At 44.2% G+C, this 15,310-nt stretch overlaps 1 protein-coding gene across 1 annotated transcript in view; it reads right to left on the bottom strand.

Annotated features, from left to right (window-relative positions):
- The window catches only part of STK17A (serine/threonine kinase 17a), a 37,024-nt gene extending 24,144 nt beyond the window's left edge, over positions 1–12,880 (bottom strand). The window contains exons 1-2 of the mRNA XM_074367703.1: positions 12,528–12,880; positions 2,369–2,581 (exon numbers count right to left, since the gene is read on the bottom strand). Of these exons, the coding sequence (XP_074223804.1) occupies positions 2,369–2,581; positions 12,528–12,745 (431 nt within the window). The 5' untranslated portion in view covers positions 12,746–12,880. The remainder of the gene's footprint in view (positions 1–2,368; positions 2,582–12,527) is intronic.
- Positions 12,881–15,310: the final 2,430 nt, after the last annotated feature.

Below are 15,310 nucleotides of genomic sequence, written 5' to 3'. Positions count from 1 at the left end.
TGATTTAAAAAACAAAACACAAGTCCTAGGCAAGGAAGGAAGAGAACTGAAGAACGTTAAGTCAACGGTTTAGCCTTGGCGTTAAGGAGTGGAGTCTTCCTTTGAACAGAAGGGGAGGAGGTGGGAGCAGCACGGAGAGAGGGTGCTGAGGCAGCGTGTCAGATGGCCATACAGGGAGGGGAGGCCAGGCAGGAGCAGGCGGGAAGAGGGTGGTGTGGTAAGTGTGTTCAGGGTTTTGATCCGCTCCTGTCCGCCTGCCCGGGACGATAAAGGAAGGCGATGAGAGATCAGTAAAGAATAATCGAACCATCCCAAGGCCCCAGCAGAGGATGCAACCCCTACCCTTGTCATGAGCGGAACACAGACTATGCGGGTCCTCCCGAGGGAGGGCGCTCGAGAGGAAGGAGTAGATACCGTGAAGTGCTGGGGAGAGATGCGCTGCAGTAACTAGGAAAGAACTAAAGGGAATACGGGGAAGGGAAGGCTGGAGCGGGTGGGGCTCCGGGGGGAGGAGCGAGGGGAGGCAGGGCGGAAGGCTGAAGGGCAGGTTTTGTGAGGATGGAGGGGAGTGAGGACATGCTGGTGAGAGGATCGGACCTCAGGGGTCTCTTTCTTTTTTTTTTTTTTTTTTTTTTTTTTGGTAGGGGGAGAGATAATTAGGCTTTTTAGTTTATTTACTTACTTTTAGAGGAGGTGCTGGGGATGAACCCAGGACCTCGTGCATGCCGAGCATGCGCTCTACCACTGAGCTACACCCTCCCCCCTTCAGGGGTCTCTTCCGGATCACTTTCCAATGTTAACCTGATCCTCTCCAGAACAATCTGGAAACCGGAAGCCTCTAAACCAACTTTTTTTTTTTTTCAGTTGAAAAACAACTTTATCGAGATAAAATTCACATCTACATTTCCAAACCGTTCTATCATTTGTGGCTATTTCTACCATTATAATTGAAAAAACATTGCAGAAAACACTTACGTGCTTCTCACTGTCCACATTTTTAGGGATTCCTACAGGTGAAGTGACTGAATTACAATATATGAACACAATGCTCGTGAACCGTATTATCAAGAGAAAGACACTATTTGAGCCATCCAGACTCTTCCCTCTATAAACTTTTAAATAAAAACAAGACAGCAGGATACACGGTATTTTGTAACGTGTTCCTTTTTTTTAACGTAGTCTTTGAAAACAGCTTTCTACGTCAGTACATTTTTATCTACCCTATCTTTTAAAATGACTGGCTAGCAATCCATTTGGTGACATTATCACCTATTTAACCAACTTCTTTCTATTAAACATTTAGATTATTTCTTTTTCGTTATAGAGAGGCTGCTGCGCTAAATGTTTCGTAACATGTCTTTGCGCAAGTGTCTATCTCCTCGTGAAAGAATTTACGTCAGTGAAACTGCTGGGGTAGAGAGTATAGATAGTTTTAAGGCCTTTGATATATATACTCCAGACCAGACTGCAAACTAAAAGAGTTACACCAGTTGACACACCCCCTGTAGTACAAATGAGGTGACCCGTCGCGTGAATATCACTTTTCTTAATAATCCTTGCCAATCTGATGGAGGAAATTGACAATTTAGTTTTAAATTTACATTATAAAAATAAGAACCAATATTTTCCATGCATGTACAGGCCATTGCATATATGTTTCTGTGTGAAATTTCTCTTTATATTCTTTCTTTGTCCATTTCTTTTTTAACCTAGGAGGTTCACGTTTGTGTGTCTTTGGTAACATCTAGTTATATATTAAAGAGATTGTAATCCTTTTGGGTGTACAGATATTAGAACTATTTTTCCCTGGGTCTGTCTTTTCGTTCTGTTTTCCTGATGGATTAATAAGGCTTTTCATGTGCTCAAAATCGATCAATCTTCTCCTTTGGTGGGAGAAGCAGACAGGGAAACAGGATTTCCTAAGGAGGAAAAACTGCCTTTCATTTTCCAAAGCTGTTTTCTTTGCTGTCCCTGCTTACTGACCGCAATTGAAAACATGGTCTGAATCAAAACAATTGTTTCTGAACGAGAGATTATTAACTCAGACCATGTGAACATTTAAGGGATTATAAAATGCCTTTTTATTATAATACTATCTTGGTACCACTTACCTTAAGAATGCCTCTAGTAAGAATATGAGAAATTTACCTGTTCTCAAAAGAATGTCATTAAACAACGAAAATGGAAAACATAACGTACATGCATCCTTGCAAATTTGGAGTGTGTCAAATTAGTAAGAGGAACACGTAAAAAAGTTCTGGAAAAATCTTCAGATTTCCAGAGAACCAGGGCCTGCCACGCAGATGAGGGGCACCCTATAAAGGAGGATGGTCTGCCAAACACACTCGAGAAGGGGGACGATACTTACTATTCCAGAACCAGGATCATTTCTGACGGAGTCTCATACACTTCATGCAAGTTAATGACCCAGGGGCTGTCCTGCGCCAGTTCCAGGACGGCAATTTCATGAATTATTTCCATCCGACAGTCTTGGCCTTTTCTTCTCTTCCTCATGAACTTTGCGGCAAATTCTTTTCCAGAATCTTTCTTTATACATTTTCTCACCACTGCAAATTTCCCCCTAGAAATAAATGGAAAAACATTCACTGTTAAAGGGGACAGCTTTTCAGAGATGGTACATTTTAATGAAATTTCCAAATAGTCATCAGTGGATATTCAAAATTTAGGTCATGTTCAATCATAAAAGTAGCAATATGGCCTGGGAAGTACACCTAAAATCAAATAAAAGGTGCAAGATTCATTCTCCCAAATAGAGAATAACCACATATTAAAGTCAGTATTTTTGCAGAGTTATAGATAAAAATAACTTAATTTTTTGCACATGCATACATAAAAATGATTTAAATCTTAAAAAGCCATTTGACTTAAGAGAAAATGGTTATCAAAATTCCTAAAATAATGAATTTCACTGTCACTAATTGACTCTTAATGATCGGAGGACATTATCACCTTCCAGAATGATAAAAGTGAGGGACCTCATCTACACAACACCATTTCAGCTACAGCGTCAGATGGAAATGTCTACTTTCCCTATACAGACAGATAAACAAGCATTATTCGGATACACCACACTACCGTTTGTCATTGTCACTACGCTAATAACCAGGTCACACAGGGGACCAGGAGAACATACTGATTAAGGGATAAGGCCTGGAATTAGACAGATGGGGGCTTGAACCCCACAAATGGCTCTGCCCACTCACTTGACACATAACCTTGGGCAATTTTTTGAACCTCTTATATAAGAAAAATCTCATTTGCTTCTCTGTACAAGAAGACACAAATGGAATCTGTTTCACAGAGTTGCCATGAGAACCAAAGAATATAATACATGTCAACTGCTTAGCACGGTACTTGCCACGTAGTAAGTACTCGATAAAATATTAATCGAACCAATCATTCCGTTGTAACAATCATCACCCATGAATATCCAATACTCAAGTTGGAAGGCAACTTGCATCACATAGGTTTTTAACTCATGCCAAAGCCAACGTCTTCTTTCAAACTGGTCTCTTCCACTCACAGGTGTGTATTGGTTTAATAAGGCTATCATCCCAAGCCTAAACCTGACTTCAAGTGAAGTCGCTGTAGTCTGGGTCTTCTCCTGAGCGGAACAGAAGGACCCACACGACAAGTCCATCTATCAGGTACGGAGCACAGCTAACAAGATCTGTTCACTGCAGCTGCCTTTTCCAGTTTTCATTCCTCATCTCCTTGAGGTTTTTGAATCTCCTCACTACTAACGGTTCATAGGACGGCTGGTAAAATGTGCCAACCAAATCTGAAGCAACTACTCCATGTACAATCTGATCAAAGTGCTACATGATTATTATTTTGCTGATCTTGGCACAATACAACTTAATATGACTTAAAAAAAAAACTTGACAGGTTTTCCATATTCCATAAATAAAATAAACCACCTAGGTCTTTTTCCTCTGAAATTTTTTTTTTTCAAGCCAGTGTCCTCATACTATATTTTAAACATATGTTTAAAAAAATTCAATGCAAGGCTTTAATTTGCTCTGTTAAATTCTACTTTCTAGGCTTTGGCCCGGCATTCTAGACCACTGACGTAATTTTGAGCACTAATTCTTCCTTCCTCGTTACTGTCAACCACAAATATGATTTTCATGCCCTCTACATTTTTGCTACCATCAGCAATAAAAATGTTACAGGAGAAATCTTCAGGCACCGTCCTGTACCTGTTCAATTAGGTGGCAATCCACCTAGCAGCACCCTTACTCAGAACAAGGTGCTTTGTGTTCAACAGAAATGTGAAAAGACTTCTACAGTTTACTAGTGAGATTAAACACTAAACTGTGCATCACAGGTTATACCTCCTTTTATTTCACCCTCCAAAAATCACTAGGCTAATATCACCAGTGAGTTTTAAAAGGTTCCCAGTGATCTCCGGATTCTTTTAAGAAAGAGAAAAAAAAAATCATTAATAATTTGATTTTTTTTATATCTATATGCCTGAAGTTTCCAAAGAAGAGAAAAGAGAAAGTGTAATTTGTCAAAAACTGACCAACATGTAATTGACGACAAGCATGTTCCTGTTAAATCAGAAATGACTGAGCTGAACCGCCCTCAGGGGGCTCCCACATCAAACACACAGACGTTTACTGTCACCACACCTAAGATTCAAGGCCACACAGTTCTGTGCGGTTAGTAAAATACTGCTTCTTACGTATCTGGCTGGAAGGTCTATTTCTGAAGACCAGAGAGGAAGACCAGTGACTCCCCAGAGAAGTGAAGCGCACGCATCGTTAACCTACAAACTCCGGGTTACAGAAGAGCCGCTGTTAAATGCAGGGGCCAGAGGCAAACGCAGGGAGGAGACCTATACTTACTTGATGTCCGGGGCCAGGCATCTGTTTCTCTGGGTCCCCGGAGCAGTTCCCACGGCTGTCCTCCCAGACCAGTCACTACTCCTGACACCACCTCTGTCTTAGAGGACATGCTCCTCGCAGTAGTGGGTTCTACTGTTTCCTTTCCCCCCACAGCGCACACTCTGCCGGGAGTCGGCAGACTTCTCCGGGAAGGGCCAGGTAGCAAGTGTCTTTGGCTTTGCTGGCCAGACTGTCTCCATCACCACTACTCAAGTCTGCTGTTGGAGTGCGAGCAGTTGGAGACAACAGGTAAAAATGGATGGGTGTGGCCGGGTCTCCAAAAAAACAAAAAACAAAAAAAAAAAAACCTGGTGAATGCTGAAATTAGAATTTCGCATGCAGTTTCCATGTCATGAAATATGATTCTTCTTTTGAATTTTGCAATCGTTTAAAAATGCAAAGGTCACTTTATTCAGCTAGCGAGCCTGACAAAACCCCAGGCAGCCCGCGGTAGGCTGCCAACCCGCCCTGTACCCGCAGGAGAAAACTTCCATCATGCTGATACTGATGCCGCTGAAACTGCCAGCCGGGCCGGGGGCCGCGGGGCTGGGGGAGCCCGGCAGCGCCTTCCCCTCCGAATGACTGGTGCGATGGGAGGGGAAGCCCTCCGACTCCTCAAGGAGTCAGGGGGGAGATAGAATGAGACTTCTGGGAACCACTCTGTCTAAAGTAGAGCCACACAGGACACAGAAGTGGGAGCCTCAGCCTTCAGGGGAGGGAGTCCCAGGGAGCACGGTGTCCCCGAAGCCCACACCCACAAGGGGTCTGATACGCATGCTTTCCTGCAACTTCACGGTGAAAACCGTGACTGTGTCTCACCCTTAACTTCAGATTACTGAGGCCTCTCCAGGGCATGGAATAAACGGCGTTTCTCTGACACCACGGCCCCAGTTCCACGCAGACTTGACATTGATGAAGTTCAAAGGGCAGAAGATGTCTGCTGCACATCCACTTTCTTTGTCAACTTGGTCAAGATTCTTCCCAGATTACAGCTGTTAGTTTTCGGAGCGCTTCACTCATTTCACAAACATCTAGTTTAGACTGTTACACACGAAACTAGAAACTCAGGTTTTTTTGTTAAACGTTTTTTGGGGGAAGGGATATCAGAAATGAATACATCTCAGAACTACTTGATGATAACAAATTCCAGGTGAGAAAGGAAGGACACACGAATGATGACAACAGCAGGAAGTGACATCTGAGTTAGACCCACCGGTCCAGGCTCCCTAGGAACATGGCTGGGGTTTTTACCCAGTGTCTGACTGGTAATGCTCAGGGGGGCACAGTGAGCATCTTTAGGTAGGGATGACAGGCTAAGGGTGACAACGGGCGCCTGTGAGAATTTTTAAAATAAGGTAATTGTTTTAAAAAGGTAATTCTTACAGTGTTGTGAGGAGTGTATTGCCAAGCATTAACCAGAAACTAGGGAAGCCAACACAATAATTCACGGTAAGGGTCTGAACTACAGTAGAAGCAGCACGGGCTGGGAAGAGGGAACGCACATCTAAGTCATTCAAGGTCAAGACCCAGAAACACTTCCTGCCAGACTGCGATGCAGGCAGAGATGAGGGCAGATGGGAAAGGTGGACCTACAAGCCGACTTGGGGATTTTTAATCTGGGTACTGGGTAAACGTGGGTCAAAACCATCCGCTGAGAGAATCATTTTAAGAACAATAACGGGTTTGCAGGGGTAGGGGTGCGTGGGGCAGTACGTGGTAGGCTTCGGATGGGAGAAGTTTTAGGTGTCTTTCTCTGTAAAGAGAAATTTTTTTTTTTTTAACTAGATGGATTCCAAATACAAGTTTCAGTGCTGGGTTACGCACAAAGGTGAACAGATAATGGAATATAGAGGGTTCAGGAAAAGATTAAAAAAAATGTAGATGCTAATTTGAGTGGTATATAGAGGAAGCAAAAGAAAGGGAAGCTCCGAGGTTCCAGGTTCGATTCCGGACGACCATACAGTGCTTTGTTCCCACCTGTACGCACTGTTACTGAAGCTGGCTTGACATGTCACCATTCACTCTGCACGATGATGTCTCCCAGGGGAACTATGAGTCCCAGGGACCTCACCTCTCATCCCTTCGCGTGACACAGTACCCCGCACATGGTAGGTGCCCAGACATGACCTCGGACAGCAGCCTGAATACATACTCTCTTGTTATTCCGTTAAATAAAAGTTCCATGGCAACTTAACCTCATAAAATTTAACATTTTAGCCACATGGAACTACATGCCATTCTCTTTCGTTGGACCCTTCTGCTACTTGTTTCACTGCCAGCGGCTGGGGCATCTTCCATCACTACTACTGAAATCCCATTCATTCTTTAAGGCTCAGCTCAAGTGTTGTTTTCCCTGTGAGATGTCCCCATGTGGCCTGTCACTTTGCCTGTAAAGGCAGTAGTGACTGATTTGTTAGATTTGGGAATAATTTCCAGAGCCTACCAGAAAGCCTTCCATGCTCAAAATGTACGTACAATACTTGCAAAGAAGCGACTAGATCTGTCTTCCTTACCTCTGGAAGGAAAACAACGAAAACATAAGCCATCTGTTGACTCGAGGTGTAAAAATCAGTGGCTCCATCAGATCAGACATCAGCATGAGTGACAAGAACAGGCAGGGCTTTGAAAGTCAGACTCTGGGGGTGGGTGGGGAGTGGGCAGAGCGCATGCTTAGCATGCACAAGGTCCTGGGTTCAATCCCCAGTACCTCCATACCGCCCCCCCCCCAAAAATTTAAAAAGAAGTCAGACTCAGTTTTGAATTCCAGCTGGTACCTGTAATCTTGGGCAATCAGCTCAAACTTTCTGAGCCTTTGACTCCTCATCTGTAAGATCAGGTTGACAGCACTCTCCCCGCAGGGTAGTGAAGACTAAACAGAATGACATCCCTAAAATGTACCGCATCTGGCAAATGATCAGTAATCAGTAAACAGCAGCTATTTTTATTGTTTTAGGCATTAATTTCAGATGTACGATAATGATAATAATTTGTAAAAAAAAAAATCTTAGAACAAAGGAGTTCTGGAGGAGATCTAATTTGAACTCTCTACATGACGCATAAATTCCCTATGAATCGAGTTCTGTCTTCCTTTCCTGAACAGGTGAATAATGACTACACTTAGCTTTCTAATGCACCTGGTTCAATAATCCAATTTTATAAAATTTTGTTATAGTTCTGTAAAGAGGCTGAAATTCATTCAATCCTTACGTCGATGCATTTTAAATTAAGATTTTACGTTTAACGTTATAAGCCCCAACTTTGCACAATTAAAACAGCTGATTTACTGGAGTATCTACCTTAGAGCAGAAGCCTTCCCTTCTAAGTAATGTCTGGTGCCAAACCACAAACACAGCCAATTGTTGTTAATCCATCCAAAAATACTAGGTCACCCAAAACTGCAAACGTTCTTCAAATTGGTGACAAAGTGCCAAGAGAGCTTTAACTGTAGTTGTCCTAAAACAAGAGAATTTCTCCATAGGCAATATTATTTAACAGGGGTCTTTATTTCTAAAGAAATTACAATTTACAATTTATGACACAGGCTTAAGCCATTGTAAGGTAGAAAACCTGAAGCCATCACCTACAGCCATGAATTTAGGTAAAGGACACCCACTTCCTGAGATACTTCCTCCGCTCGCCTGCGGCTTGAACATCCTCTCATTCTCTGATAAAAATCCTTCCTTGTTCCTGTTAGTCCCGGCCACTCCGAGGAGAATGAGATAAGACATCCCATCTCCCATAAAGCCCATCTGACACAGGCTGGGACCTGCGACCATTTAGCGGAGTGCTTGCACCCGGATGAATGACTCCTCAAGCAAGTGAATACAAAGAAACCCTAAGGGACTAAAAATAACCACGTGCAGGCGCAGTTGGGGCAATTAGGAACAGTAAGATACAAAAAGGCCACAAATCAACTGCCATTCCTGAGGTGCTGGGAGCAAAAAGCAGGCTATCCCTGCACACAGCACCACCAAGGAGGTGGGCAGACCACTTAAGCCGCCCCTCTGGCCAGATCCAGCCATCCGCCTCTCCCCTCGCCCCATTTACCAGACCAGCCCTCCCTCTTCCCTGAGCAGCAAGGGCACCTGTCACTTGTTTTCCCTCCCTTACGCTGCAGCATGGGTCCCTGGAACTCTCGTCTGGCCTCTTATCAATTTTTTTACTGATTAAAGAGTCCAAGGACCCGGGTGGGTGACACAGCTGGGGAGGGAACTCTGTGACACTGGAGCCTGGCAGGGTCTGTTCCATGCTGGAACGCATCAACCTGTCCTCTCCTAAAAACTACGGGAAGTTGCTTCGGTCACAAGACAAGACTGCAGAGTACGCTTTGAGAAATATCTGTGGCGTGCTGGAAGCGATTTCAGAGTCCCAGCTCAGCTGTCTCTCACAAGACTCTATCTGTGTCCTGATTTTCTCATCCGCAAAGGGGGACTTTCCAAGCATGCTTGTGATGTGAATTAAATGAGGTAATAACACACGTGAAAGCACCTGTAAAACTGTAAAGCCCCAGACATTTATGAAGTACTTGCTCCAGCAGAGAACTCATATTTGTATCTTTCTTCTGTAGGAAAATCCAACTGAGTATGTAACTATATATACACACACACACACACGCACACGCACAAACACACACACACACACACACACACACACATACATATACATATACATATAAAGATGCTCTTTTGGCTTTAAAAAATCTTTTTTCCTTTCAAGATAAAATTTATGAATATATCAAACACTGTTAGAGTTTGAGGACGAGGCAAATCACCTGATGTGAAATTAGAATAATTTAAAATTCCCAGAAACATTTTTTTGTTCCTATACTAGCGACAAAAACTCAAGGGAAGTACCCACTATGAAAACGATTCTCAGAAGCCAAGGTCATGTCTCCTGCACCTCGAATCGTGAACGTGGTTCACATTGGCACACATCCTGCCTCGAAAGGTAACAAGCTTCAGGAGTAACAAGGCAAGCTTCAAGCAACAAAAGAAAATTTTACATCACGTATTTACCCACATTTAGGTTGCGAGGGACTCTGCTGGCGACATGAAAGAACGTGACATTTATTAAAATAATTAATATCACATCCTCTCATTACTATGGAATCAATGTTGACCATTTACAATGTTTTCTCCAAACAGTCATTTCTCTGAAAGCTTTATATTTCTGTAAGATTAAAATAACAGTTAACTCCTGACAGAATTCAATTTCTGTGTTTGAACAGTTAGCTCTTTACACTTCAGCATTTTTAACTAAAAGAAAGGCCACGGAACAAAATGAATAGATCTGGTTTTTCACACCACATCATTAAAATACAGCACAGGTAAATTTCAGTCTGTATCAGCATGAGCCCAATTAGTTCTATCAGAAATGTAACCCGAGTTAACAGCTGGAAAAAAAAGGCAACTTTTCCACCTTACTCCAGAAAGGATTATGCATAAACACACTTCATTATGTCAAAACCACAATATACAGGCAACATTTATAACCTTAATAAACAAAGACCGCTTCTAACACAAAACAGAACTCTAACTTCCTGAGACTGTTGAACAGTTTCTGAGTCTTTTTGCAATGAGGTTTTATTACTTTTGCAACACACAGAAGCATATTTGGAGGTTGGGCAGGTTTTCTTATTTTTGCTTTTGGGGTACATGTAAAATACCACTCACTGAGCTACACGATGAATTACGTTTTTTGAGGGCGCCCCCTAAGCTGAGCACAGCCTTAACGCAAAGATGTGTTTTATTTAATTCCCTCAACCCTAAGAGGTCATCAGTGGTTAGATAACTTACTCAAGTACACATAACTATTAAGTAAGAAGCCAAGACTTAATCACAGACTGTCTGACTCCAAAGTCTATGTTCTTAACCACCGCATCACATTTCTCCACGAAGAAAAAGGGAACCTAAAAGAAACGAATACATTCATTTTCCTTTTTTTCAGTTTTAGGCTCTTATATCAAGCATCTATTTAACTGCATTGTTCTGTTGAATCAGGAGTTATTACTTCTGTAAAGAAATTTTTTATAAGATATGTAGATGACAACTTAAACACACATTTTACAGGCAAGCAAGTTTTATAACAGAAGTTGAAACAAGAGTTGAACGAAACATTCCTGGAGGAATTATCGCAACACCTGGTAAGGTGCAAATCCATTTTTTTAGATTAAGTCACCTGTTATGAAGTCTACAAGACACTGCTTGCCATCTGATGACACTTCTGTTTTGTAGTATGTCTTCGTTTTGTGGAATGAAGCCGGACAACTCAACCAAACAATGGAAAGTCCCAGCTTTCCTTTTTCAAGACATCAGGGTTACTTCAGAATGCCTGGAATTTTGACCAATTAGAATACCTAGATGAGTTAATAGCTATGTCTTCTGCTGTCATACATAAGTGTCCAGAGATCCAGTTAATTAGTGCCAGCAGAGTGAAGTGAATCTTGTTCCTAAAAGGTGTTTTCCTTTTAGATCTGGGAAAGTCACTTTTTAAGGTAGGTTCCCCTGCCAAAAGAACTAATTCTAAAGGTACCTTAATACTTATTAGGCAGCTTTTTTTTTTTTTAACATTGTTTCTAACCAATATTACCAGCCCCTCTTTTTCCAAGACCCCAATGAAGGCTGCATAACTGTCATAACTTTCCCCACGACCACATGGTGTTATTTTGCAACCGGGATAAACGGTGTGTCAGGGCCAGTGGCTTACGCTTTGCAACCACTCTTTACAACACCCCCGTGAGATAGGTCCTGTCGCTATGCTAATTTTACGGGTTAGAAACGGAAGGCTGCGGAGTCGAAGTCACCACTCAAAGGCAAGCAGAGCGAGGATGTGAGCTCGGGTGTGACCGCAAAGCCAGTGCTGTCGACAATTTCTCCAAACTGTACTCATCCTCAAACATCTATCACTGTATGACGGCTCTGCAACGTACAAGATTTCAGGTATCCAAACAGCCTTCAAGACAACCCTACAAAGCAGGAGTTGGGGCGGGTAAGGGAAGGCAGGGGCCGGCTCACAGCACAGAAATTCAGACAAGGGCCCAGACCCGAGTGAAACCAATCTGAACTTGCAGGCATAGGGACCTAAGCCTTTTCAGGACGAAAACAGCACAAACCCAAGAAACTGAAAACTAAGTCAGCAGAAGGCGGCTGACCGAAGCTGCCAGGGCGAGGGTGCACAGGAAGCGGTCGCGCTCGGGGCTCTGCTCCCCTCTGTCACGGCGACGGAAGGAGAAGCAGAAACCCACAAGAGCCCGACGGCAAAACCAGAGCTGGCTCTAAGCCTCGCGTCTGGCGTCAAACTCGCCTCCGCGGGAAAAGCGCGCAGCGCAGTTTCCACGCCGGCTCTGGCTAAGCGACCGCGCAAAGGACCGCAGAGGCCGCAGGCTCGGGGGAGACGAAGGGGGCAGGCTGCCTCCCGGCCGCGACCGGGTGCACAGCACACGCTCGGGGACGCCGCGCGCGGACGCGTGGCCGGCCGGGGGCGGGGAGGGCTCCGCCGCCCTAATCGCCGCCTGCACCCAAGTTTGCGCCCGGCCCCCGCGCGCGCTATCGGGCCCGCGCCGCCCGCTCCGCCGCCCGCACTTATCGGCGCCCGCCCGGCCCCCGCCCGCCTCACCTGCCCAGCTCCCGGCCCGGGCTCAGGCGGTAGCCGTCCTGGAAGGGCTCGGTGCGCACCGCGGTGCGGATCTCCGTCAGCAGCCCGCGGGCCTGGGGCTGGGGCGGCGGCCGGCGCGGCGTGCTCAGACCCCGGCCCGCCCGGCCCGAGCCGGCGTCGGCGGCGGCGGCGGCGGCCGGGGAGGAGTCGCCGCTGCCCGGCTTCTCCAGAGGAATCATGGCGCTCGGGCGCGCTTTCTTTCCGGCCGCCCGGCTCTCTCCGGGCTGCGAGCGGGTAACGGCCCCGCCTCCAGCTGCCTCGAGCCGGTTGGAATCGGCCAGCCGTTCTCTCCCGCGCCGCGCTCCGACTGCGGCCGGCTGGCTCCCGGGCGCCCCGCCCCGCCCCGCCCCGCCCCGCGTTCGACCTCGCCCCGCCCCCGTTTGACCCCGCCCCTATCCCCGCCCCTCGTCGTACTCCCACTGGTCCCAAGCGCCGCGTGCCTCGCGCGCGCCCTCTGCAGCCGAGGGAGGGAAGGTGCAGCCTGCCGGGCGGCCCGGGCAGCCTGGAGGCGACCAACAGCACCACCCTTCCGGCTGGAGGACCCGCTGCGTCAGCCAGTTACACACCTGCTGAGCCTCTGAGTTCCACAGCCTGAGCCCTCGGTTAACGAACGGCGCCGCCAGCCAGAGCCAAACGACACCCCACCTTGGGCGGGTTAGGAGGGCCGATGAGACTCAGATCAGGGAGGGCGGAAGTTGCCCCGGGCAGCTGGTTCCTTCCTACATTGAGCGGAGGATGTGGAGGCAAGAGTTGGAGAAATATTTTCACGTCCTCACACCAGCCCTATGAAATAGTCCGTATTATACTGCCAGTAGTCTTCCCTATAGTTCATTTTCAAGGTGCTCTCAACCGTCTTGTGCCTTTAATTACATCCGTACCCTCATGACTACAAAATTTGTATCTCCAGCTTCCAACTTTTTCTGGACTTCAGACTCACATATTCAAGTGTACACTTGGTATCACCAGTTGGATGTCAAAGAGAATGAACAAAAGTCAGTTCCTGATTATCCTTCACAAGTGCACTCCTGCCCAGTTTCTCCCTCTCAGTAAAGGGTGGCTCCGTCCTGACAGTGATTCAGGCCAGAAACTGTGGGGTCCATACTGATGCCTCTCTTTCTGTCATACCCCTCATCCATTCTGTAGGCAAATCCTCTTGGCTTTACCTTCAGAAAATGTGCAGAGTCTGATCACTTCTCTCCATCCACAACCACATTCAGCATTATCTCTTGTCTAGGTTACTGTGCTAGTTTACTATCTGGATTACCTGCTTCCATCCTTCTTCCTCCCCAGTTGTACATAGTTTATTTTCAAGGCAGTCAGAGAGATCTTTTTGAAATAGAAATCAGATCATGTCACTGCTCTTCTCAGTGTTCCAAGAAAAATTTTGCTTTTGGTGATGCTGAACGACTTTACTTGTAATCAGTACTCTCACTGAGAAAAATCAGACAAAAATTAAAAACGAACAATTCTTGGCTTGAAACATCAGAGAGCTTCAAAAGCAGCAAGAATTTGGATGACAAAGATCCTGGAAAGGACAGCCCTGGAACGGACTTTCCCATGAGGCATCTGAGGATTCAAAGCAGTGACTGAAAGGGTGAGAAAATAAGCGGGGCTTCAGGCATCTCTTGGGCGTGGGGAGACACAAAATTGGAGTTTAGGACCTATTAAGGAGGAGGAACTGGTTAAACACTGTAGACCTGCAGTTGGTACCCTATGAAGTGCTACATCCTAGGAGCATCAGTAAAAGGGAAATAGATCAGCCCTCACAAAGACTGAAGAACAGCTTCAGAATGCAGCCGTAAATCCCCTCTAGAGGAAAACGCCATCGTCAGAGCCACACGTTATCTGTGTATTTCATACACAATGTCTGACACTTAAGTTAAAACGGGGGATTATCTTAAATTGATCACAAAAAGAATTGTCTTAAAAAGTAAGAGAAAAAGACAGAAAACGGAAACAAGAAAGCAGGAGACCTAGATACTGAATTTAAAAACAGATTTTTAAATAATTCTGTTTAATATCTCCAATAAATTAAATGACACGGGAGAGAATTTCAGCATAGAACTGAGAACTCCACAGAATAAAATGGAATGTTCAGAACTGGGAAAAACAACTCCGCAAACTAAAAATTTGACTGAATAGATGGGTTTTATAACAGTTTATATACAATCAATATATTTAACAAAATTTGAATAAATCTAATATATGTCATAAAAGTCTAATAAATAATAATAAACTCTAGTAAATGATTTATTTGAGAATTTATTAAAATTATTCCAAAGTTCATCATGAAGAATGTTCAAATGAGAATAGCTAGGAAAATTTTGGAAAACAAAATCTATAAATAGAGAATTGTTCTAACAAACACTAATGTAACAGAATGCATAGTTCTGAAATAGTTACTATATATGAAACTACAATAAGTCCCAAATCTTCTAAATCATTTATTAAATTAAACATAAAATAAATTAATTAAATGCAAAAAAAGACTATAATATCTGATTTCTAATAATTAGCTGATTTCTAAAGGAAAAATAATTTCTAAACAGGAAAGCAGTGGGAAAAAAATCTCCAAAGAAATTATTTGACTACCTAAACATGAAAAATTCTTATATATTAAAAATGTTATATACAAAATGAAAAGACAAAAAGCATTATAAACAAAAATTATATCCTAAATATATAAAGAACCTACAAATTATTAAACAGTATGATAAAACTATATTAGAAAAAGGGCAAAGAAA

The sequence above is a fragment of the Camelus bactrianus genome, chromosome 7, assembly GCF_048773025.1.
Source record: "Camelus bactrianus isolate YW-2024 breed Bactrian camel chromosome 7, ASM4877302v1, whole genome shotgun sequence".
In the NCBI taxonomy this organism is placed as follows: Eukaryota; Metazoa; Chordata; class Mammalia; order Artiodactyla; family Camelidae; genus Camelus; species Camelus bactrianus.
Note: the sequence above shows the minus strand (reverse complement) of the source record. Positions and strands in the feature narration are given on the sequence as shown.